The sequence below is a fragment of the Petaurus breviceps genome, unplaced genomic scaffold, assembly GCF_028583685.1.
Source record: "Petaurus breviceps papuanus isolate PSGF00001 unplaced genomic scaffold, PetGlider_PUasm1.0 129, whole genome shotgun sequence".
NCBI lineage: Eukaryota > Metazoa > Chordata > Mammalia > Diprotodontia > Petauridae > Petaurus > Petaurus breviceps.
In genome coordinates this window covers 4,363,617-4,387,725 of record NW_027185665.1, presented here as the reverse complement: position 1 = coordinate 4,387,725, position 24,109 = coordinate 4,363,617, and the positions used below count along the sequence as shown (strand labels likewise).

At 38.3% G+C, this 24,109-nt stretch overlaps 1 protein-coding gene and 1 long non-coding RNA gene across 24 annotated transcripts in view; one reads left to right on the top strand and one right to left on the bottom strand.

Annotated features, from left to right (window-relative positions):
- Positions 1 to 24,109, top strand: part of LOC138173021 (zinc finger protein 532) — a 116,279-nt gene that overhangs the window by 1,339 nt on the left and 90,831 nt on the right. For 2 of the 23 annotated variants that reach the window (XM_069102892.1, XM_069102908.1), the window contains exons 2-4: positions 1,259 to 1,347; positions 1,430 to 1,538; positions 17,095 to 17,222. The exons of 6 other annotated variants lie outside the window; for them this stretch is intronic. In XM_069102892.1, coding sequence (XP_068958993.1) covers positions 17,150 to 17,222 — 73 coding nt within the window. In that variant the 5' untranslated portion in view covers positions 1,259 to 1,347; positions 1,430 to 1,538; positions 17,095 to 17,149. Of the gene's footprint in view, positions 1 to 9; positions 137 to 254; positions 500 to 749; positions 962 to 1,258; positions 1,348 to 1,429; positions 1,539 to 17,094; positions 17,223 to 19,258; positions 19,667 to 24,109 lie in introns of those variants that run through there. 15 more of the 23 variants (XM_069102923.1, XM_069102917.1, XM_069102954.1 and 12 more) reach the window with 13 other exon arrangements.
- LOC138173131 (uncharacterized) overlaps positions 1 to 24,109 on the bottom strand; it is a 74,272-nt gene that overhangs the window by 6,076 nt on the left and 44,087 nt on the right. The window lies entirely within an intron of this gene.

Sequence of the window (24,109 nt, the reverse complement as noted above, 5' to 3'; positions counted from 1 at the left end):
CTCTCCACTGTCTGTTTGAAAGGGGCCTCTGGCCCCCCCACTCCTCGCCTCCTTCCCCTTCATCCTCCCTTCTCCCCATGGACATCCCCAGCTCCCTTCCCTGGGGTGAAGGGATTTGGACTGTTTTTCTCCCCAGGTACTTGAAAGCAGAGGAGAAGGTTGGAGGAAGAGGAGGGGGTGGAGGCTGGCTGGCTGGGCGGGGGATGTGGGGCATGTGGTGGTGGGGACAGTATTGGCAGAGAGGGGAGGGCAGGCAGGGAGGTGGGGTGGAGTAGAATCGGGGTGTCAGGCAGAGAAGGACCTAGTCAACCAGCCCGCAGCTCTCTGCTGTGGGGTTGAAGGCCGTCGTGTGCAGCAAAGGGACCCTGAGTGAGGACAGAGCTCTAGATTTTTCTTGATTGGGGGGCTCTTTGTTAGCTCCCAACTACACACATACACACACAGAAACACACACACACACACACACACACACACACAGATCTGAGCCAGGTTGTGGGAGGTAAGTGGGGAAGGGAAGGAGGGGGAAATGGATGTGCTGGGAGCTTGGGTAGAAGGGAGGGGGCAATGGGGCCCTGAGAGGCTTTAGGGGCGCTGCAGAGGTGAGTATTTCCAGGGTCTGTGCATGTGTTTTTTGGGGGGGGGGGACACACGATGACTGCCCCCTCCTCACCAGGACCAGAAAGGAGAAAGCAGCCCCTAGCGAGGTCCCCCCTGCGCTGTTGATTTTCAGGGACTTGTTGGCAACTCAGCGAGGGTTGCCATAGCTTTTTTATGTAGGGTGACCAGAACCGGCTGAAACTGGTTTGAGGCAGATCAGCTCCTGAACACAATGCAGTCACTGAGCTGCTACAGTGGGATAGCAGCTTCCTCCCTTCATGGCAGCCAAAAGCAGAGGAGCTTGCAGGAAGGTACCATCCCAACACACTATGTGAATGCACACTCTAGACACCACACAGCACTGGTATGTGTCTGATGTAGTCCTGAAAGGCTCTGTGTAGGGAAGAGGAGAACAGACCGGGCAGGTTTGCAGGATCTTCCTGCCTGCTTCTTTTGCTTAAGGGATGGACAAGGAGCTGAGATTTATGACCCTTATTAAAGAGGAAAAAAAGGGCTTTGCCAGGGTGGGGACACTTGGGTTTTGCAGGCTCTCTCTCTCTCTCTTTGAACAAAACCAAACCAAAATGAACTGATGGCTTTGTGATTGTAGCTTTATTTGTGACTCGGAGAATGCTGCTTTGCATGCTGTTTTCTTTTGCAGGATATGTGCTGTCTTGTGCTTTTCACCTTAGATGCTATTAAAGGGTGTGTTGTGTGTGGGTTACATCTGACTGTTGCGAAGGCCACAAGGTAACAATATTGTTCTAGGAATGAGCATAAATGCATGTCAGTGATGCTGTAAGGCATACCTACTGTCTTTTTTTTCTTGTAGGCCTATTGACTGGGGCTGCTTTTAACCCTTTCATATTTGCAGAGGTAATGCATCTGTGTGACAGTAACTGAGCATTGATCAGTCTTTCCAAAAGGTCAAGGTTCACAAGGTGAGATATATTTTGAGCATGAATGTGATAATTTGAAGATACATGCATACACAGATTTACTCTGACAACGGATTGGTTCACTGGTGAAGAAATTGTGGTTTGACTCTACAAGAAATACTCCTATCTTATCCAAGTTTAATGGGATTAGCATGACTTTAGGATGACATTGTTATCAGAGCTAATTTAGGATGGCTTCATTTTACAATAGCATGTGCATAGGCATCTTGCTGGCTACTCGGTTTCAAGAAATAGGCCTTGATAAGTGCCAAGTGCAAATGCTGGTAAGAAACCATGGGCCTTGTGAGGGGAAATTCATTGTTTTGCATTGAACCACAGTCCTACCCATGTAGCATTTACACATGTAGTATTTTCTGTATGGTTACATAAAAGGTAACTGCCTCATCAAATGGAGGCCACCTGGTTCTCATTTTAGAATTTAGAGACGTTGGATTTAGGCATACATTTTCTTCATTCAACTGACCAGCTTTATTTTACTTTGCAGCATTGTCTCTTCCTGAAAGGGATTCATTTGGAACCAAGTAGAGGAATGTTTTAGTGATTTTGGTGGTGGTGCTAGTAGTAGTGGTGATGGGTGTGTTGGGGGGGGAGGGGATGGATTAGATTGAATGCTCTCGTAGTGGATTATTTGTGGGATACATTTTAATATGGAATGATAATGAAATGCCAAAAGAACACTGGATGGGCTGGCATCCTCTGCCAAAGGATGCTGATTTCCAACCTATAACGTCACAATCATGGATAATGGAAAAGTCTCTAACGTCTTAAAAGCATATTCTTAGATTTGAGTTGGCATTTAAATTTATCATGGAAAAGTTAAGGCTTTGGAGGAAGAGAAGAGAGCAGTGATGAATGTAGCAAAGTGAAGAACAAAGGCTGTTAAAGCTTACCCAGGAACACTGAACAATTTTGCCTTGGGGATCCTTGCGAAAGGACTGTAACTTCCAAAAACAGGAAATCAGCCACTCCAGAATCTTATCCAAAATGATGTTAACAGATATAACCAGTCCTGCCTGTTGGAGCTTAGTAAAGCTGTAATCATTGGGTGAGCGTGGAGGGAACGACTGAAAAGGAATTTTTGTGACTAGGGTGAAGTGATCATTTTGCTCTTCTCCCTGTTCAGAAGAGCAGACAACCTCAGAAACATGGAGAATTTTAAAATTAAGTTAAATAGTGGTAGTTGTGAGCAGGATAGCTGGCTTAAAGGGTGACAGGTATGGAAGGGTATGGTTATTTATCTGAAATTTTAGTGTTACTTCAGACCCTAAGATACTTGGATGAAATATAACAAAAGGAAGAGAAGATTGCATTGTAGTAAAAAAAAATACTTTGTACAGTGTTTTGTATGGATATTCTTTTCAGATTTGTTAAACTAGAAGAATAATGGAGCAAGATTCCTTTTAAAATGTTGCTAAAATTGTTTTTCAAATTCAATATCATTTTTTTATGCCAGAGGTTCTTTATTTCACTATAGAATTATGCTTGCAAAGCAGACTCAAATCCACGTTTCATATTTGTTGCGTTTTCTATCCTGCCAACCAAAATTCATATGACTAAACATAATCATTCTTAATTTTAGAACAATAAGCTGATTTAAAATTGTGGTCACTGAAATCATTCCCTTAAAATCAATGTTTCTTTTTGATTTACATTTGAAAGACAAACCTCTGACTAGTGGCAGGTTTTTTTTTTTTTTTTGCTAAGATGTTAAAAATGCCTTTTGGGAATTGCACGAATAGAATATGCTTAAATAGCATTTTGGTTTGAAGCCCTGTTGGTGGTTTTAGCTTTAGCATAAATCTTCTGGAAAATAGCATTTGGTTTTTGTATGTAGGCCAGTATTTCCAGCTGAAAACGCTGTTGAACGTTGGAGGGCTGGTTCTCTGCATCATTTATCATGAGCTCATCTTGCATTGAGGTTTGTCTCCAGTATTTGAATTTAGACAGAAGCACAAGAATTTAGCAAGTTTCAGGTCCTATTTGAGAGGTAGCTGAAGTTGGAAATGTGAATACAAATCAGTTGATTATGTATTAGCATGTTGAATCTTGGGAAAGGGGCAAAATGTTGACATAGACATTTCAGGGCCCTTGCTTTGATGGTAGCTGGTTGCGCAGGCAGGCAGGCAGGCAGGCCCTACCCTACTCAAATAGAAGGCTCATTGGGATTGCCTGCAGCTGTATTGAAGTATTTCTGAGCATGAATTACAATCTAGTTTGGAGAAAGAATGTGTTAGTTTGACTACAGAAGGTAAACTGGAAAGAACATATAACTAGAGTCTTAAACCCAAACTTCATTTTATCTTCTATTTTGAGAATTGTTTTTTTTCCACATATGTTAAAATAATGGCATTTTTAAAAACATTAATGAAGTGCCCAAAGGTGGGCTTTTTTCTCTTTTCTTCAGATTTTTTCCCCCATTCTACTTTTTGGGGGATTTCTTTTCAAAAGGATACTAGAGGAGGGAAGAGAGGATCATCGACATTTCACAGATTATTTTTTCCCTAATTGCTAGGTTATTTGAGTTGTATATGTTAAAATATTTTAGTCTGCATTTTTTTTCAGTTTCCTTCAAATTCTTCTTTGAGCTTTGCCCTGGGGTATAGGATGCCATTAGTTGGTTTCAAATAACCTTTCTTGGACTGTTATTTGATAGAACTCCATGTAGTAATCCTGAGTTTGATGGCTAGGTTGCCCAGATGTAGAATGTCCAAAAGTGGCCAATAAAAGGAACACAGGGTATTTAAAATAATTCTGGGTTACTATTTTCTACTCCCCTTAAGTATAATTCCCTTAATGAATTTTCTTCTTTGTGTTAATATTTTAGATAATCATGTTTCTCGTGAATTAAGAAATAACAGCTCTAAGTGATAAAGGAAATAGCCACCCTTATCACCTGAAAAACACTAAGCTTATGAATTGCATTTTAGACTTCTGAAGTCATATTGCATAATAGAAGTTTTCTGAATGGATATCAAAATATGAGATGAAGTGATAATAGAGAATTGTCTAATGGGATGACGTGCTTCATAACCCAAAACTAATCTAAATTAGAGAAAACTGGAAACAAGAAAAGTCAAAGTACTCAAGTATTGTATTCTTTACAGATATATTTCCAGAAGTTTAATTTTTACAGCTATCTTAAGGTTCATTAAAATATTAAATAATAATAGGTTCAACTAAGAGCTAGTCTCAGGTTCTAGGCTTATATACATACCAGTTGGATTCTGGATTTATAGAAGACACACCTCACGCATGTCAATGCACAAGACAATTTGACCTAGGTATAATTTATTGATCTCAAAATGCTGACCTGTGACATACCTGTGTTATAATTCAAGGATGTCATACCTTACCTGTGTTCCACCCAGGATGGCTATGAAGTAGCCCCCAAATATTGGCACTTACCCTCAGAAGTAAACGAAGGGAGCTGGAGCATTTCACAAAAACACCAATGTAGGCACCCCAAGAACCTTTGATTGTAGCAGACAGAATTAAGTAGGAAAAAGATGTCCACAGATTTTGCTACAATTTCTTTGGTGCTTAGTGGTTACACCTATGGATTAGTCAGTCATGCTGTCTTTCTGTCTACCAATGTCTACCCCACCCTTCCTCTGGGGGAAGAAGCCAAGTCTGACCAGATTTTCTCATGACACCGAGAGACAGAGAGAGAGAGGAATAGAGAGAAGTAGAAACAGTAAATTGTTGTTAGGCCTGGCGTGGACACTGTAGCTAGCAGCTTGCAACAGCAACCAAACAGAAAAAAAAGTTATTAACATTAATAATAATGGTCATAATACCCGATATGTCTCTAACCCTCTACATAGCACTTGAAGATTTATAAATCTTTTTTTTTTTTGCCTTTTTGGAAGGCAGTTGGGGTTAAGTAACTTGCCCAAGGTTACACGGCTAGTATTTTTGTGTGGGTGTTAAGTGTCTGGGGCCAGAAAGGAACTCGGCTCCTCCCGACTCCAGGGCCTGCGCTTTACTCACTGCGCCACCTAGCCGCCCCGAAGATTTATAAATCTTGCTATACATTAACAATGTAGATGCCTAAAGTGACCATGACAGACATGAAATCTGTTTCATCTAGTAAGACATATAGTTTTGTAGTCAAGTAAAACTGTCAGTAATTTTTTTAGTACCAAATATTCCAGGCATCCTGAGGGGTTTATTTGATCGAGAGTACAAAAATTTTAATAGTATTTCTCAGAATCAAGCCTTGATAAAGATTGTAGCAAAGGTTATTAGGTAGAGCATCATATATTCTCCATGAAAAACGATATTTATATACCATGTTCTAGTGATTCCTGCTGTCTTTTCAAGGAAGACAAGCCTATTGGTCTAGTGACAAATGCCGCAAAAGGCTGACTTATCCAAGTTCCTATGTAGCACTAAGGCAATGTAAGAGTATGAACAAAAATCTATATTCTAGAAGTCTTTATAGGACACATTTTTATGTGTGTTCATTTGAAGCCTCCCTCTAGTCATTGATTTCATTGTAATAGAATTAAAACCCATATTCCTTATACTCTTGTTCACTCTGATAACCCTTAATGAACTGAGCATTAGGATAACTGAAAAATCAAAATAAAACATCCTGTGTTTTACACATCCACACATCCTCTCTGCTGTTCAGCAAGTTTAAAGATTTTACGTACTAAGCAAGAAGGAAATGTGTGGTTGTGTCTAGTTTTAAGAATTAGCTACCTCTGTTGCTATAGTTATATGTGAATAGTTGGGACATTGAGAAAGGGATTCAGTCTTCATCTCTTTTAAGTTTGCCTTTCAATTGACTAGTTTATTATTAACCTTTTCCTCAGAACAGCCAGGATTTGATATATAAATCCTTCCACTTCCTTTGTACTTTTGAAAGTGCCGAAATTTGTATGTCACTTCATAAACAAGAGGTGTTAAATAAATCCTCATTTGCTGTAGTCCGTGAAAGATGGTAATCACTCACTGCTCTAAAGTTTGGGAGTAGAATTGCTTTTTCCTGCTTTTCTTAGATTTTGGAGCGTTCTACCTTCCCTTCCCTGTTTTCAAGGGTTTTTTTTTTTGGGGGGGGGAGCAGGGGAGAGAGATGTAGGTCTAAACTCATAGTGAGTCTGGTAAGTCTTAAGTAAATACCAGGTGTTTTATCTTTGGAGGGCTTTAGTTACAGTGACTCTGTGTCTGCCCCAGAGTGGGTGAAACTTGGAATCAGAAGGGGTATATTTGTTTCTTTTTTGGCCTTACGTTTCAGTCAGAGAGCTAAGGTTCTATTCAGTCACTTGAACTCGGATTCAAGAAAAATTTAAACTTGCTGGTCATTCATATTGTCTGGCTGATCATCCCTTGGTATAATTTGTATTGACTTAAGGCATTAAAGAAGAGTTTCTTTGCCTCAACCAATCTACCAGAAATACTAAATTTCTAGATATAAGCCAGTAAGAGGGAGTGTGTGAATAGAAAGCCTACCTTGGAATCAGGAAGACCTGGGTTCAGGTTTCACCAGTCACATACATTGGCTGTTCAATTAGGAGAGTATTTAGGGAATTCTCAAAGGCTATTAAGTTGCAAATAATTGCTGAACTGCCTTGGTAGAGGAAGTTTCCTCACTGGAGCACCCTATACTGGTAAAATCATGGGTCTTGAATAAAAGGGGTGGGGGGGGGCTGTGTGCAAATAAACACATTTCTAGTTTTCTTCTCTTCATGCTTTGGATGTTACAATTCTTTTTTTTTTTTTTTTTGCTTTTTGGAGGGCAATTGGGGTTAAGTGACTTGACCATGGTCACATGGCTAGTTTTTGTGTTAAGTGTCTTGAGGTCAAATTTGAACTCAGGTCCTTCTGACTCCAGGGCCAGTGCTCTATTCACTGTGCCACCTAGCCGCCCCGGATGTTGCAATTCTTACTGGTTTGGGGAGAGGGTTGGTAAAAGATTGGAGGATAGGAGATTGTTTTCTATATAATTGCCAAGACTTTTTTCCAGTTTTACACAAAATATTGACTCAGAGTATCAGGGAATTACCACAGATGATTTTTCTTCCCAAAGCAGGGCTCATTGGTATTAAGATTCCACACAGAATTTATTCCTCTCCTTTTCTATCTTCTTGATGGGGTGGGAGAAGGAAGGCTTCTCTTCCTCTTCTTCCTCCTCCTCCTCCTTTTTCTTCTCTTACAGAAGGTAGAGGAAGATAAACAGCAACCAGTGAATAAGAATAGATTGGGGGTTTAGATGACTCTCTAAAAGAGATTATACTAAATTCCTCTATTCCAATGAAGATCTGTCCTGTGAGACCAGAGACTTGGGCATAAGGAACTAGTTCTGATCAGAGAACCTTGTCCAGAGAGTTAATATAGGTTCATAGATTTAATACTATAAGGGACTTTAGAGACCATTGAGTCTAACCTTATTTTACAGATGAGGGAACTGAGGCCTAGAAAGATTAAGTGGTTTGCTCAAAACTACACAGCTAGTAACTGAGATGGAATTTGAACCTGAGTCTTTCAGACTTTCTAATTCCAGCATGTTCTCCTGTCAGTTGGCAGCAGGAAATAGTGTGACCTCATAGAGTGATAAAGCACTTAGACGAAAATCCCACAGGATTTGGTAAATCTTATTTTACTGGATTATTCTTTCATATTGGGCAATACCATTGGGGACTGCTGATCAAGTCATTTTTGGAAAAATTGCATGGCTGTGAAACTGTCTCACGTATACCACAATCTGCTGCTTCTTCCAACACGCATGCTGAGTTTTTCATATGAACTATTCCCTGCCAAAGGATCTAAAGTTGGTCCCTGATACACATAGGATCAAAGCAGGAATCTACCCCAGTATAAGAGAAAACAGCTGGTGCTTATTGCCTAAGTTCCTAGACTGGGTTCCCACTTCTGTTATTCATGTTCCTTCTCACTCCAAGTCTTCTAAGCCCTGGTTGTCTAGTTTCCTTTCCTGGGATCTTAGGCTAGATTCTCTTCCTGGTTTCCAGACCCGTTGCCTCTTCTGGCCTCTCATAACCTGCCAAATTAAAATTAAGAATTGTTAAGCAATTACTGTCTTGTAGTGTGATGTGCTGGATACCTGGGGACATATAAAAGTTTAGATAAATTGTAGTTCCAGCCATGAGAAAACTTAAAAATGTAGCAGTGGGGTAAGACAAACATTGATAACAGTAATACCTGATAAGCACCTTAAAGAGGGACAAGATACATCATGTGAGGTCTTTTAAGCCTTTCTGAATATTCTCCTCCACTCTACCTACTGACCTCCTTAGCTTTAAGTCCAAACTAAAAGCCCTTCTTTTACTGGAAGACTTCCCAAACCCCTCTCAATTCTAGTGCCTTTTCTAGGCTAATTACTACTTACTATTTATCTTGTTTTCTGTATAAATTTGGTTGCATTTTAGTTCCTCCATTAGATTGTAAATTCCTTGAGGGCAGGGACTGTCTTTTGCCAGTTTTTGTACTCCCAGAGTTTAGCATAATGCCTGGCACATATTGGTGCTTAATAAATGTTTATGGATTGATTGATTGATTGGTCTACTTCCTGCCTCTGCCCTTTGATGCTGACACATCCTCCTAAACTGATTCTAAATGCCTATTTCTGGTTTGACCACTGGTTCGTGGGCATTCTCTAGGTCATCTCTGCTTCCTGTACCCCTGTCCTTACCCTGGCTCTTTGCCCTGAATCTTCAACCAATTGCTACCTGAAGTCCTAGTGTTGACAGGATGAAAAGGTAAATTCAATACAGAGTTTAGATCCAGGGGATGTTTGGGCTGGAGCCACCTGTTGTAATTTGGTGGTTGTCATAAGAGACTGTCAGGTCTTGAGTCAACATACAAAGAGCTGTTTTCTTGGCCAGTGCTCAGAATGAACCACCCCATCATCAGATGCCAGGTTGGTCTGTCCTTAACTGTGGCATAGTTCAATAAAATCAGCAGCAAATTAGGGAGTGAGTCCAGATTTATTGGATTATATATAGGACCCTAGATTTTGATCTAGAAGAGACATTTTGAATCCATCTAGTCCAGATACCCTACTTTTATTGGTGAGAAAACTGAAGGCCAGAGTTTTATGTGGTTTGTTTGGATCATACAGCTGTTAAGTGTCAGAGATCTAACAGATTGGAAGAGTTGGTTTAATGGTGGGTACAGGCTAGACCTAGAGCAGGTGGTCAAGGAAGTAGACCTAGAGCAGGTGGTCAAGGAAGTAGACCTAGAGCAGGTGGTCAAGGAAGTAGTATAGAATAGGGACAGATTCAGGAAACAATAGCAGAGGAAGACTACGGGTCAGAGCTAGGTAACAAATTAAAGTCAGGATGTCCATAAACAGCTGGGAATAGATTTCGAAACTAGACAGATTAAGAGGACATAGAAGGAAAAATAAAGGTGTGCAACTCAGAAAGGGTATAATAAAAGGCCAAGACAGACATGAACATTAAAGGTCGAAGCCATATGGAAAATCCCAAGGTGTAAGAAGCAAAGGGTTTGTAGGAGCTGAAAGGTCAGAGCAGGGCAAGTAGGAAACCAAATTCAAACCAGCCGCAGCAAGAGGACCCCTGATAACTGAAGCCGAATGCTGCTTTGGACCCACAGCTTTTACATGACTCAAAACCAGGCAAGAAGTAGTTTCAGCCCAGCTCCTCAGTATGGGGACAAGTAATTGGGAGTGCCTGTCTAAGCTGAAAAAAGCCTAGGTTGGGGGAAGTAGCAACATCTGGCAGGTAAAAAGTGAAAGGGAGATATTAAAACACAAATATAAAACTCCCATTAGACTAAAGACCCAATGCTCAAGGAGATTATAATCCAGTAAGGGAAACAGGATCAATACAATAAGGATTGTACATTTACATGGCAGAAACAAGAACAAAGGCTGACTAATTTCATTGGTATGGGGCTATGCAGGATAGTTCCTGCTTTGAACATTTCTGGAGATTGCTTTGTAAAGCACTATAGTGGAAATCCTTAATAGATGATTTATTTCTTTTGTTGAGACACCAGTAGAATTCCTCAAATGAATGGGTCAAGGAGGAAAGTGAGGTATAGGCTTTTGTTTTAGGGCAGCATTGAAGGACCCAGTTGCTAAAAAAGAAGTGAAAACTAAGTATTGCTTACTAAGACAATGTATAAATAATAGTTTATTTTTATAGCACACTTTACAACTGTTAGCTCAGTTAGTCCATATATTACTAGTTCCATTTTTACAGATAGGGCAACAGGTTTTGAGAGGTTAAGTCATTTGCACAAATTAGATAACTAGTCAATGGAAGAAGGTCCAGGATATAAACACATATGACAGGGTTGATCTACTATCACTTTTTCCAGTAATATCTCTGGACCTAAAGCTGGGAACTACTTCCTTTAGTGCGATTTTTTTGGGGGGGAGGGAAGTAGTGGGGAATTTATTTGTTTATTAGACTATGGTGCTAGTAGGTTAAAGATCTGTTTTGCATTGATCCAATCACATTTCTTCATCAGTTTGCCTCATCATCAAGGATACCTATTTTGTAGTCGAATGTCTTGATGCATTGGATAGATTTTTGGAATCGGGAGACCCAAGTTTAAATTTTGCCTCAGATGCTGAAATATCTCTGTAATACTTAACCTCATTTTAGTCATTTAGCCTTCATTTCCTTATTTATAAAATAATAGCACCCTTCTCACAGGGACAGGGCTGTTGTGAGACTCAAAAGGTAACTTACATGTAAAAAGTGGTTTATAACCTTAAATTTCTAAATAAATGGTAGCCATCATCATCATAGGTTAGTTAAAGGTATAGTCTAGTAGCAGACTATGAATCTTTCCTTCATGATATGGAGATTAAATTTGTTGCCTTGACCTCCTTGTCACCATTTTCTGACCAGCTGAGCTAAATTCTGGTATGGTGGAAAGAACAATGGACTTGGCATCAAGAGATTTAGATTTGTAACTTTTGACAATTAACAACTTTATAACTTTGGGCAAGTCATTTAATTCCTCTGACACTCAGTTTCTTTATCCATAAAATGGGGATAATAATGTATTAACCTATTTCACAAGGATATTGTGAAATAAACAGTTTGTGAAGCTTAAAGACCTTTGAAGAATGTTAGCTTCGACATACATGTATGTTTGTGTTACTGGCTAACATCCAGATACCAGTTAATGTATACTTGATTCTCATTGGTGTCAATTTGTGAAAGATAGAGTTTAGAGCAGTATTAGGTAAACATTTGGAGGGCCAGTGATTTTCTTGATTGGTGTCATCTTGTGGACAATTTAATAAAATCTTCTAACATAGTTGGAATTAATACAGTTTGGGTTTTAGCTTTTTTATATTTCAGTAAAATAGCCATTCATTCTGTGGCTGAAGAAAGTAAAAACTTGTTGCTTTTTTTTTTTTTTTACTGTTATTGCTTTTCACAAAACCTTAAGCTAGACTACTTTGATGAAAGCATAATGGAAAGAAAGGTTAATTTAGAGTCAGAGAATCAGGGTTTAAATCCTGACTGTCCCACCGACTATTTCTGTGACCATGGTTAAATCACTAGGCCTCAGTTTCCTCAATTGGAAAATGAGGGGGTAGGACTGGATGAGCTGTCTCTGAGATCCATTTTCAAGGCTTTAGATTTATTGTCCTTTAATTTATGAGAGAGGATAACCTGCTCACCATGACCTTGCAGCTGCTGCTGCTGGTGAGGCATTCTCTTGCTTATTATGTCTCTCTCAATAGAGCATTTCTCTTGTTTGTAGCCTCCTTGCTTTAAAACCATAGAATCTCTTGAGTTGCCCGAGGATTATATTACGTATCTTATTTGCTTGTTAAATGTTGCATGTAGGTGTTGATTCTGCAGTAGATCCTGAAAGGTTATGTGTTAAGTACCTCATAGAATCATAGCCTCAGACTTGGCAGAGAGCCGATAATCCAGCAACCTAAGCAGAGTAGTTACAATCGTCATTGTGACTTCTGTTCCAACCGATTTCCCACGCAGGAATCCTGGCTACAACGTAGCCAACACAAGGTTGATCATCCAGCCTCTGCTGAAGACCTCTTTGTTATCATTCAGTTGTGTCCAACTTTTTGTTGGCAAAGATACTGGAGCGGTTTGCCATTTCCTTTTCCAGCTCATTTTACAGATGAGGAAACAAAGATAAAAGGAGTTAGCTGACTTGCCCAGGGTCACACAGCCAGTAGGAGTCTGAGGTCAGATTTGAACTCAGGAAGATGAATCTTCTTGTTTCCAAGCCCAGCGTTCTATCCATTTGGAGATATAGCTTCCCCTTGAAGGCCTCTAGTGATGGTAAATTTCTCTTTCTAATATCTCCCATTTAGTTTTCAGGAAGCTTTAAAAGTTACAGTTTTGCTTAAGTGGAAACACTCTGTCACTGTGACTTCCACTCATTGGTCTGAGTTCCTGCGCCTGGACAGAATAATTATAATCCCTCTTTCCCATGAACCTATTCAGTTTAGTGTTATTGCCATTATGTGAACAATTATTTCTTCAATATCCATGACATGCTTAAATACTGGTTTTACACCCATGGTGTCAAATCCAAATAGAAATGGAACCCTGTGGGAAACATATTGACTTAGAAATCTTCAAATGAACATTATCTATGCTGTATTTTATTTTTATTTATTTTGATAAACATTTCCCAATTATATTTCAATCTGGTTCAAGCAGTTTGAAGTGGAGAGTTTTATACCATTTTCTACTGTTAAGAGCCTGGCTTTTGAAAATGGCTCATTGATAGAATTAAATGATACTGATCATCTCCTTGATCTCCTAAATACCGTTAGACTTATTGGTGTATCCATCTCACAGAATAAGAAGCTGTCTTATAACATAAGTATGTTAATATTCGTTGATTCCTCTTACTGCAAACTCAGTTCCCCCAGAACTTCTATTCCCAAGGACTTTACTTGCTCATTTTGGATATATACACTTTGTATTAAGGCCAATTCATTGTTTTCTCTGGCCCCTTCTACTGGTGAAATCCCATCGGAAAAGTTGTGAAGAGTGTTGAGAGGTTGCAAAAGTTTCCAGGGAAATAGTATTTTCTGGTTATAAAAATAGTAAGGGATCACTGCCCCCCCTCACATGTGTCTTAAAAGCACTGTGTAAATGCTATTATGTTGTTATTATTGTCCAGAATACCATCCTAAGTCCTCAGGTACATGTAGTTTTGGATTCCCTGTGGGTTAGAGGAAACAGCCTCGATATTTGAAAAAATATGGAGGAGAGGTATCTAAGGAGAAGGGACAAGAAAATGTTCTATATTTTTTTTTTGCTTTTTTTGGAAGGGCAATTGGGGTTAAGTGACTTGCCCAAGATCACATGGCTAGTGAGTGTTAAGTGTCTGAGGTCAAATTTGAACTCAGGTCCTCCTTACACCAGGGCCAGTGCTCTATTCACTGCGCCACCTGTACTAATTTTTAAAAAGTGAAAAGAGTGGGATATTTAGTAGTCTGATGATTGACTTTCAAAATTCCTAACGAACGTTTGGATTTTATATTATAGATAGGATGTAGCGAACACTGAGTCATATAACTTTGTGGAGACCAGGTCATGCCAGACTAATTTCATTTCTTTTTGACTGTATTAGTAGTCAGTAGATTAAGGGAATGCCCTTGAGCATTGACAAAGTCTCTCATGATCTTCTCGTGGACCAGGTGGGGAGATATAGGCTAGATAATAACACCATCAGATGGATTTGGAATTGGTTGAATAGCCCAAAGAAGAGTGATTAACAAATCAATATAAGCTTGGGGTGAAGTTTCTAGTGAAGTGTCTTGTGCTACTTAACATTTTTATGACTTGGATGAAGACGTGAAAAACATGTTTGTTGAATTTGTAGATGAAAAATGGAAAGTTATAACACTAGATAACAGTAACAATACAAAAATCTGTCAGGCAAAAATGATAGTCTGAATCTGTTAAGATAAAATTTGATAGGAATAAATGTAAAGACTTTTTTTTGCTTTTTTTTTTTTTGCCTTTTTTTGGAGGGCATTTGGGGTTAAGTAACTTGCCCAAGGTTATTTTGTGTGGGTATCAAGTGTCTGAGGCTGGAACTGAACTCAGGTCCTCCTGACTCCAGGGCTGTTGCTTTACTCACTGCCCTAGCTGCCCCTAAATGTAAGGTCTTAATTTGGAATTAAAATCAGTTAAAAAATACAGAATGTGTGAGATATGGCTAGATAACAGCAAATGTGGAAAAGTTCTGGGATTTTTCAGTTGGATCAATGTAACTGCAACATAACAGAAAAACGAATACAATCTTAGGCTACATTAACAAAGGTATTAACAATTCACTCCCAGTATGAGGGACTATATTATCTCATATAGTTCCACTATACTCTGCCTGAGGAGAATACCTCTGGAGTATTGTATTGTTTCAGCAGCCACATTTTAGGACTAACACTGAGGAGTATAGAAATGGTTTGGAATAGCCCTTGTGGGTAATATGATAGGGCATGCACCAACACTCAGAAGGAGGACTGCTGAGCAGCTTGAGGATCCGTCTGAAGGAAGCTAACCTGACTTTGTAATGGAGAAAGCAGTGCTGGTCAACAAAGGAGGAGGAGTGGAAGAAGTGGACAGGAGGGTTTAACGAGTTTGGGATTAGGCTTGGTAGAGAGGGGTATCCTACCACTCAAATTCCCCAACAAAACTCTTAAATTAATCTCATCCTTACAGTGAGGGACCATCATAGTTTAGTAAACTGAGAGGCTTTGGTGCTGCCTTTAATCAGATGTGGTGATTCCACAATCTGTGTCCCTGGTGTTTGTTTAAGATGAAGGTTGATATGAGTGAGAGCTTTCTATCTCCTGTAGTTTTATGGCATGAATAGTAATGCTAGGTGTTTCAAAGTTCTTTGTAATAAAAGATCCAAAAGAAAGCCTCCATTAATGTAAGGAAGGAAGCACATACCCTGTCCTTCTGTATTTTATTTTTACTAAGCTCCACAAAATTTAAAATACAAATGACAAAAGGCATCAATAAGATGTGTTTTAAAATATGCTAATAATGTAAAATGCTAATAAAATATGCCAATGATAATATGCAAATCCTCCAGAATTTACTTCTGTGATTTTCAAGTTAGAATTCTTATACATAGATGACTCAAAACAATTCTTGGTTTGCTTTTTCAAAAAGTACAAAATCAGTGTCTGTGAAAGTGAAAGATAATAAATAAAGCCACTAGACTGAATAGAGAGCATTTCAAGGACAGAAGCTTTCGATACATTCCTGTGGAGCTGTATAAATGCCATACTGTTTGGAAACACCCTTGCAAGTCCAGTTTGAAGGTAAACTATAGACTTTCCAAATTAGGAATGATGTTATGCAAATAAAAAGATCATCCAATTCTGTTTCCTCTGTCAGCTGAATAAATTCATGAAATTATACATACAAATGAGTTCTATAAACTGTATAAAATTTTCATTGTACCATGAAACTTTGAATTGTATTTGTAAATGGAGAATTACTTAATAGCCAAACAATAATATCTCATTTATATTGCAGTTTAAGGTTTGCAAAGAACTGGAATATGCATTATCTCAGTATATCTACATTTACATATGTTAAACAATAACAGGAATAAGTAAGAAATTGCTTAATTTTGAGGTTTTGAGTTCATAAATAAGTGTCTGGCTCCAAAAACATTTTAACAGGCTGGAGGATTAAGGTAAATCTAATAAAAGTAATAAATGTAATAGAAATATAGTCTTAACCCTTGAGTTAAAAGAAATCAGCCTAATATGTTTCAGATGGTAGGAAAATAGCAGTTTTCTGAAAAAGATTTTTGAGCTTTTAATGGATTGTAATGCGGCAAAAGTCATCAGTGTCATATGACACCCCTCCCTCCCACCCTCACCTCACAAAGAAACAAATAAAAACTAATGCAAGCTTGCTTTGCAAAAAGAGAGGCTTAACTTCTGGATATATAAGAAATTGATAGTACTACTGTACTGTCTTGGTCATTTCAGACCTGGAGTATTATGTTCAGTTCTGTAGGAAGGGAATGTAAAGTGTTATATATAGAGTGACAAGGAAGGTAACCAGGACAGTAAAAAACCTTGGTTACATTATCATGAGGATTGGTTAAAGAAATAGAATGTTTAGCCTGAAGAAAAGTCCCTGGAGGGAGTATAATAGCTGACTTTCAGTATTCTGAAGGCTGTCGAATGGAAAAGGGATTAGATTTGTATTGTTTAGACCCATAGGAAAGAACAAGAAGTAATGGGTAGAAGTTGCCAAGTGTGAATTTTATGATTGATGTCAAAAATACTCCTTCACAATTAGAGCCATCTAGTAGTGGAATGGGCTGCCTTGCTGGGTAATGGGTTCTTTCTCAGAAGTCTTCAGGCAGACATTGGATGAGGACTGAGTAGTTCTTTTATAGTGGAGATACTTTTTTGGGGGGTATAGTTTGGCCATTCCTAATGGTCATTGAGGTCCCTTCCAACTCTAAAATTCTGATTCTAATTTCTTTAAAGATAGTAAGAAAATAAAAAATAATAACATACCTAATGGTCTAGGAATTTAAGAATTTCTTCCATTCTCTCTAGGAAAGAGTTTGAATAATCAAATCACTGAAAGCAGAAGCTGGAATGGTGAGCTTTCATGGGAATAGGCTTGCTTTATAGAAACTTTGGATGCTTCTGGAAATTTATCCATCTTCTTTTGGATAAAACTAGTAAGTAAATTGCCAGCACAAGTCTTTGTATCTAAATCAGAAGAAGACCTGCACAGGAAAAAAAATTCATTTAATTAAATAATTTATCAAATTGTGCTAATTACTGGAAGGGGCCTTAAAAGTTCATCTGAGTTAGGGTTTTTATTTAGCAAATGAGGGAACTTATGCCTAGACTCATCATGTAACTTGTTTAAGGTCACATATCTAGGGGCAGAACTAGATTCTCTTTCCACTTTATACTGCTCTGATAATAGATATCCATCCTGTGGAGGTCCTTTAACTTACAGTTAATTAAATTACAGTTAAATAAATGTTAATTAAAATATATATTATATATATATATATACTTTCTATAGAAACTCTACAGATATAACTATTAAACTTTGTGAGTTGATGATAGGGTCTAGATAATTTGACCAATAAGAATATATTAAACTACTACTTTGTCCCACTCAAGCACTGTGCTATGACCTTAGCACACAAAAACAAAAAGGAAAGTTTCAGCCCTCAAGGAGTTTCATATTAATCATGTACTTAGATAAGAACCCTCTCAGGACCTAGAGCAGCTGGACTAAAATTCAGACTCTGACACTTCTGTATGACCTTGGGGCAGGTGACTCCCTGGGCTTTAGTTTCCTTATTTATAAAATTAGGGGTTTCCACTAGTTAGTTTCTGGGGTTCCTTCTAGCTCTGTATATATTCTGTAATTCTTTGGACTGTATTCCGAATAAAAGCAGGAGGGGTAGGAGGAGGGAACGAGGTACTAGGTACTGGGAATGTGGGGGAGATCAAGAAGGAGTTGGTGTAGATGACTGAAGCAAAGTTTAAGGAAACAAGGGGGTCCAGGAGGGGGAGGTGAGGTACAAGTGAATTCTAGACCTGGCAGAGGAAAACAAGTCACAGAAACAGGATGGAGCGCCTGGATTCCCTTCTTGGGCAAGGAAGGGTTGCACAGAAAGTTTTGTTCCCTCACCTGGTTTGCCAATTTGGTTTTGAACTGCCCAGGTGTTGGGTTGGAATTACATGCTCTTAGTCTCCAGAATTGAAGACTTTCACTATTATGCAGAGGCAGTATTTGGTGGTAGGACACTTGAGATGTGGAGTCCAAAGAACTCAGAACGCAGTTCTGATCCCAGTGCAGACACTTAATGGATGTGTGAAATTACTCAATCTTTCTTATCTGTGAAATGAGGAAAAACACAACTACTGCTAAGCACCTCACAGGCTGGTTGTGAAGAAGAGACTTTGTAATCCTTCAAGGGCTGTATATCATTGTGAATTATGTAGCGAATGACATCTGGGCAAGCTAAGTCTTGCACAAAACCTGGGCTCTGGACTCCTTTTTCTAGGTGGCACTTTGGAGAGGAGTTTTCACCTAGGTAACTTAGGTAAATTAATCTTGTTCCTGGAAATAACCATGGGGATGGAATTGAGAACACCCCTAAGGAGGAACATGGCCAAATGAATGAGCTAAGGTTTCTGGGTGGGAGGACTGTCTGCAGTGACATTCACCAGTTGCCAGTTGTCAGGGCCTCCAAGGGTAGTTCTACTTGGAGAGGGTTTTCATGTCAGCAAACTTAAAATTTTTTTCTTTTGTGTCTGAATTTTGGCAATAAAATTAAAAAAAAATTTAAATGAGGTCAGTTTTGTCCTTTAAATTTCCCTTTGGTGGGACAAAGGAAAGTAATGGATGGGTAAGTATTTTTGGAAGCTTTATATATTCAGTAAATTGATACACCAGCATTAAAATACCCTTAGGGCAACAGCTAAGTAAACAGATGGCTATTTTTGTCTCTTTAATAAAAAGAATAAAAGACCCCTTAGATTCAACTTGTATTATTTGGTTTCTGTTTGATGCAAATTTAATTACACAGTGAGAAATCAGTTTTCTATCAAAAATGTTGAGAAGGGAAACCCTCCTCAGTGATGGTGTTGACATTTAGTAGAATGAGTAAGTAACCTACCTGCAGTTTAGCAGCTACATTTGTGAGGAATGTGTTGTGTATGTGTGTTTTTTTATTTTTTAATTTACCACCTGGGTTTGAAAAAAAAAATTGAACTGAACTAAAAGGAGCTTCTGTGTCATGCAGGAATAACCAGTATTGCTAGTTGTGGTTATCGTGGCCTCTTCCAAATCATAGTACCTTACTGAATGTTTGAAACCACACTGAGTCACAGTTCGGGCTGTGGTTGGAATCACTTCCTGACAAAGCTTCTATTGGAAATGAAAGTAGTGATGCTTTTTGAAGGCTCATTTATTGAACACTGAGGATGAGTGTGCTATGAGCACTGATTTTTCTATCTAGCAGAGAGTGTAGAAGGCAAAGGAACCACCTAAAGGAATCGGCACTAATCTGTTGGAGCATTTGATACAGCTGCTTTTTCTGAAATGGTTTCTTCGCATCCCTTTCCATTTATTGTTGTGATCAGCCAGTGTTTTGAGGTAAGGCAGGGACTTCAAAGCTAAGTAGCAGACTGGTAGAATTTCTAGAAAGGATTGTCCAGGGTATTGTTCTAATAGGAATTAATGGAATCTTAAAAGGGATATTGGAAAGAAATCTACTTCTTTGCTAATTCAGCATTCTCACAGAGTCATTATTTTTAATGTAGACAGAATTAGCCTATAGGAAAATGCCTAGATCTTCATTTGACAGAGGAAAACTTGGTAAATTTAAATTTTTAAATATCAAATGAAGGAATTCTTAAGAGATACCTTAATGTGTTCTTTTTTTTTCACATACCAATACCATCATGCCTTTTAAATTCAGCAGGTGTCAAAATACTGTTTGCTTTTTCATTTTTCTCCTTAGAAATAGTGCTAACATGTGGTGAGTTGAAGTGTTGGGGTTTTTTTCAGTTCTCTTGTGGAACATTATATTCATCTTCTATGTAGTGATTATTTTAGACATCTATATTACATACAGTTAATTATTTGTAGGAATAATAGGTAGTAGTAGTGATAGAGAAAACCTCATGTGGTCATGTGAAATTTATGCCATTAAAATAGGTTAAAGGAAACAAGACTCAGTCCTCTGGAGGGTAATGAAATCTTACTTGGCACCATGCCTATATTTTAGCTGACACTAGCTGAATGGTAGTGCCTGTTGAGGACATGACTGAGCCCCAGCTGGTAGACTTTTCTCAGATTCAGATAATTGAGAAAAGCAATAAGCGTGTAATATACAAAAAAAATGATTTAACCAAGTGGGACATATACTTTTGAAGGACATTTGCAAAGTCCTAAGTACAAATTAAGTATCTTTATTATTACTTAGCTCATATAAGCTTTATTTATTTAAACACTGATTTTCATTGATACTTAGAAGGCTCTACACCTGTCTTTTACTTGTTTTTATTTATAGAACAGCTGCTAATTACCTTGACACCTCTCTGTTACTCTTGGAATGCTAACTGAACTCTCTTTCTCTTCCTGTGCGGAATTATGCATCTCAAAAAGCTGCCTTCTCCAAAATGGCTTCTTCGGTTGGCTCAGGCCTTTTTACTTTTGAGCCTTCTACAACCATAGACTAAGAAGCAGGAAATATGGTTTATTTTATACTTTTATATCCAGATGTTTCTGCTATTTAGAGTTTTAACTTAAACTATTGAAGTCATATTGAGCATCTGACTCCGGAGGAGGTGGAAAAATGTGTAGGGTCCTGCTTAGAACCCGTTCTTTAATTCAGTAAAGTCCATCAAACTTAAAGCCTACCACATGGTGCACTGTGCAAGGTATGGTGGAGACCAGGACAAAAATGAAACAGACCCTTCCATTGAAGATCTTAAGTTCTACTGGAGGGTACAAAATGTACACAGGACATGAATAAACAAATAATAATAAGCAAACTGTTTAGGGAATAAACAGGCAAAGGGAGAGATAAGACAAAGCATTTGCCACAAATTTGAGGAAGGAGAAAGCACTCAGAACCATTGTAATCAGGAAAGGCTTCCCATAGTATATTCTACCTGAGATGGGCTTTCAAGGAAAATCAAAACTTTGAGAGGCATAGATCATGATCAGGATTCATTCATCAGGATCCATTGCAGATATGGACATGAAGAGAGATATGTTGAGTTTGAAAAACTTTTAAGTACTCCAGTTTGGTTGGAATGTCGTAATTGTGATGGAGAGTAATTGGAAGTCTACAAAAGTAGCATCAAGTACTTTAAATGCCAATCTGAGGACTTTGTATTTCATTCCGGAGGCAGTAAAGAACCACTGAAAGCTTTTAAGTGGGTGAATGAAGTGAGTGATGAATTAGTTTTGCTACAATAGTCTAGAAGAGAAGTGTTGAGTACTTGAGTGGTCACTGTGTAAGTAGAGAAATGGGATGTATGTGAGAGAAGTTTTGGAAGTAAAAATGGACAGGACATGGCAGATGATTAGATATGATCGATGAGAGAGTGGGAAGAGTCAAGCATGACTGAGATTTTCTTAGTGTCCTCAATAGAAATAAGACAGTTTGGGGGAAAGTTTGAGTTTAGCGAGGAGGTGAGTTCAGTGAATTTGAGAGTCAGGTAGAGATGTGCAGAAGGGAATTGGCAGTGGGCAGTGGGTATTTAGGTCTGGATCTCAGATGAAAAGTGTTTGAGGTTATGATCAATGGATGAGCTCCCAGAGGAGAGTAAAGAGGATCATATCAAGCACCCAAGTAGAAAGGTTAGCCTTGGCAAAGAGAAGGGCTACTTCATCCTTTGAGACTGAAGTGAAGGAGAAGAGAGTAAGTGACCATGTAGAGAGGTCTTGAGTTATAAAGTAGAAGAGTTAAGGAAGCTGATGGTAGATGGCCTTTATTTTCTCATTGAAGTGGGAGACAAGGTCATATGGAGAGAGTACACTACAGGTGGTATTGAGAACAGAGGAAAAAGAGGAGTAAATTTGTAATAGCCATTATGGGGCATATGATAGAGTCAATTAGGAAAGAATAAAAGATTTTCTGTGCAGTTTAGAGGGTCCCTTTGGAGTTGGAAGGTAACATGAAATCTAAGTGAACCTGTTTGGCATGATTTCATGATTTCCTACAGCAGAATTCAGAAGCTTATGGTATAGTATCAGAAAATGCAGCTGGTAAGATCATAGGTCACTTTTCACATACAGGTATTGAATTTGAAAGGGTATGTTCTTGATAGCAAAATTCCTAAGGACATTAGGAAGAGTTTGTTCCCAAGCTTGATGTGAATCACAACAATCCACAAAAGGGTATGTAGTAGCAAAGAAGGGAATGCTGAATAAATTCTCTTAAATTTGAGGGAACATTAATCAACATCTTGTAGAGAATTCGTCAGATTATTGAGAATTGAATATTGGCAGCTATAAATTTCAATTCCTTTCATACAAATAACCATTAAAAATCTGCCAGAGCTATGAACAATTTTCTCAAGAAACAACTTAAATGCATAGTTCTTTTAATGTATTAAAGTAGCTTAATAGTTAACCAGGTACCATTTCTAGATCGTAATCTATGGATAGGGGCCTTTTGATCTAGCTACAGTATTCTCAGAACATATTCAATGAATGTTTGTTTAACTGATGGCCTAGGACAGCTAGGTAGTGCCAGGCCTAGAGTTAGGAACTCATCCTACGAAATTCAAATCAGGGTTCAGATACTTATTAACTGTGTGACCCAGGGCAAGTCACTTAACACTGCCTCACTTTTATATGTAAAATGAGCTGGAGAAGGAAATGGCAAACTACTCTAGGATCTTTGCCAAGAAAATCCCAAATGGGGTCACAAAGAGTTGAACATGACTGAAAAATGACTGAACAAAAACAAACTGATGGCATTCATTTTTTAAATACTTTGCAAAACAGAAGCAAGAAGGTAAAATGGAAAGAAATCCATATTTGGGGTCAAAGCATGCAGTTTCAGACCTTGGTTTTGAGTCAAGTTTTGAGTCAAGGTTATTTGCTATGTGACATTGGGCTAGCCACCTAAATTTATTGGACCTTCTTTTCTTCATCTTTAAAATTAGAGGACTGGATTTAGGTAATCCCTGAGGATCCTTTGAACTTTTTAACTCTATGATCCTAGGAGGTCTATGTAACTATTCCTTTATGCATCTGTATACTTATTTCATATAATGGAGTCAGACTGTAGTAATGGAGTAGCTCCTTGCTAGAAATAAATTAGATTTAGAAATCATCTCTCTCAAGACATTTGGAGGCTTGCCTCCTTATTACAGAGATGCAGTGGTATCATTCTGTCTCTCCACTTCTTGTTGAACCTTTTCATTTGGAAAAAAAAATTGGCTATCTTGAAATTTGTTCTGTTTATCTTTAAAAGATTAGGCTTACAATTCTCTGAAGTATCAGGCTCCGTAATGGTTGGTACATCTGCGCTTGGGTGAGATCCATCTTCTGTGATAGATGTTCTTTTCAATTAGCTTGGGGTCTTCTATTCTAATTTGATTCACTATGTCAGGGGTCTTTAATTAAAGATAGCTGTATTTCAGTATAATTTGTTTTATTGCTGATCCTGTGTATTTTATTTTCATATTTAGAAACAATTTTAGAAGGGGGCTATCAACTTTACTAGACTTCAAAAGGAGTAAAGGATAAGAGCCCTCATACCATGATATTGAAAAAATGGTTTTCTGCCTTGTAACTTCTTCCTTATCCTGTGCCCATTATTATTGCTGCCTTTGGTTTTAAGATAAGAACCAGTACCTCTCTTATTCTTGACTAGAACTATTTAAGAGGGAGAAAGAGAAACATTTGTCCTGGCAATGGCTTTGGAGAAATCTGTTGGCTTTTAACTGTTTATAGGGTACAGGAAGTCATTCTAACTTGATTCATCTGAAAACCACTTAGACAATTTGCACATATAAATATTAGACAATTTTAAATAGATCTCTCCTTTCCCAGGATGAACAGAAGATTAAAGTC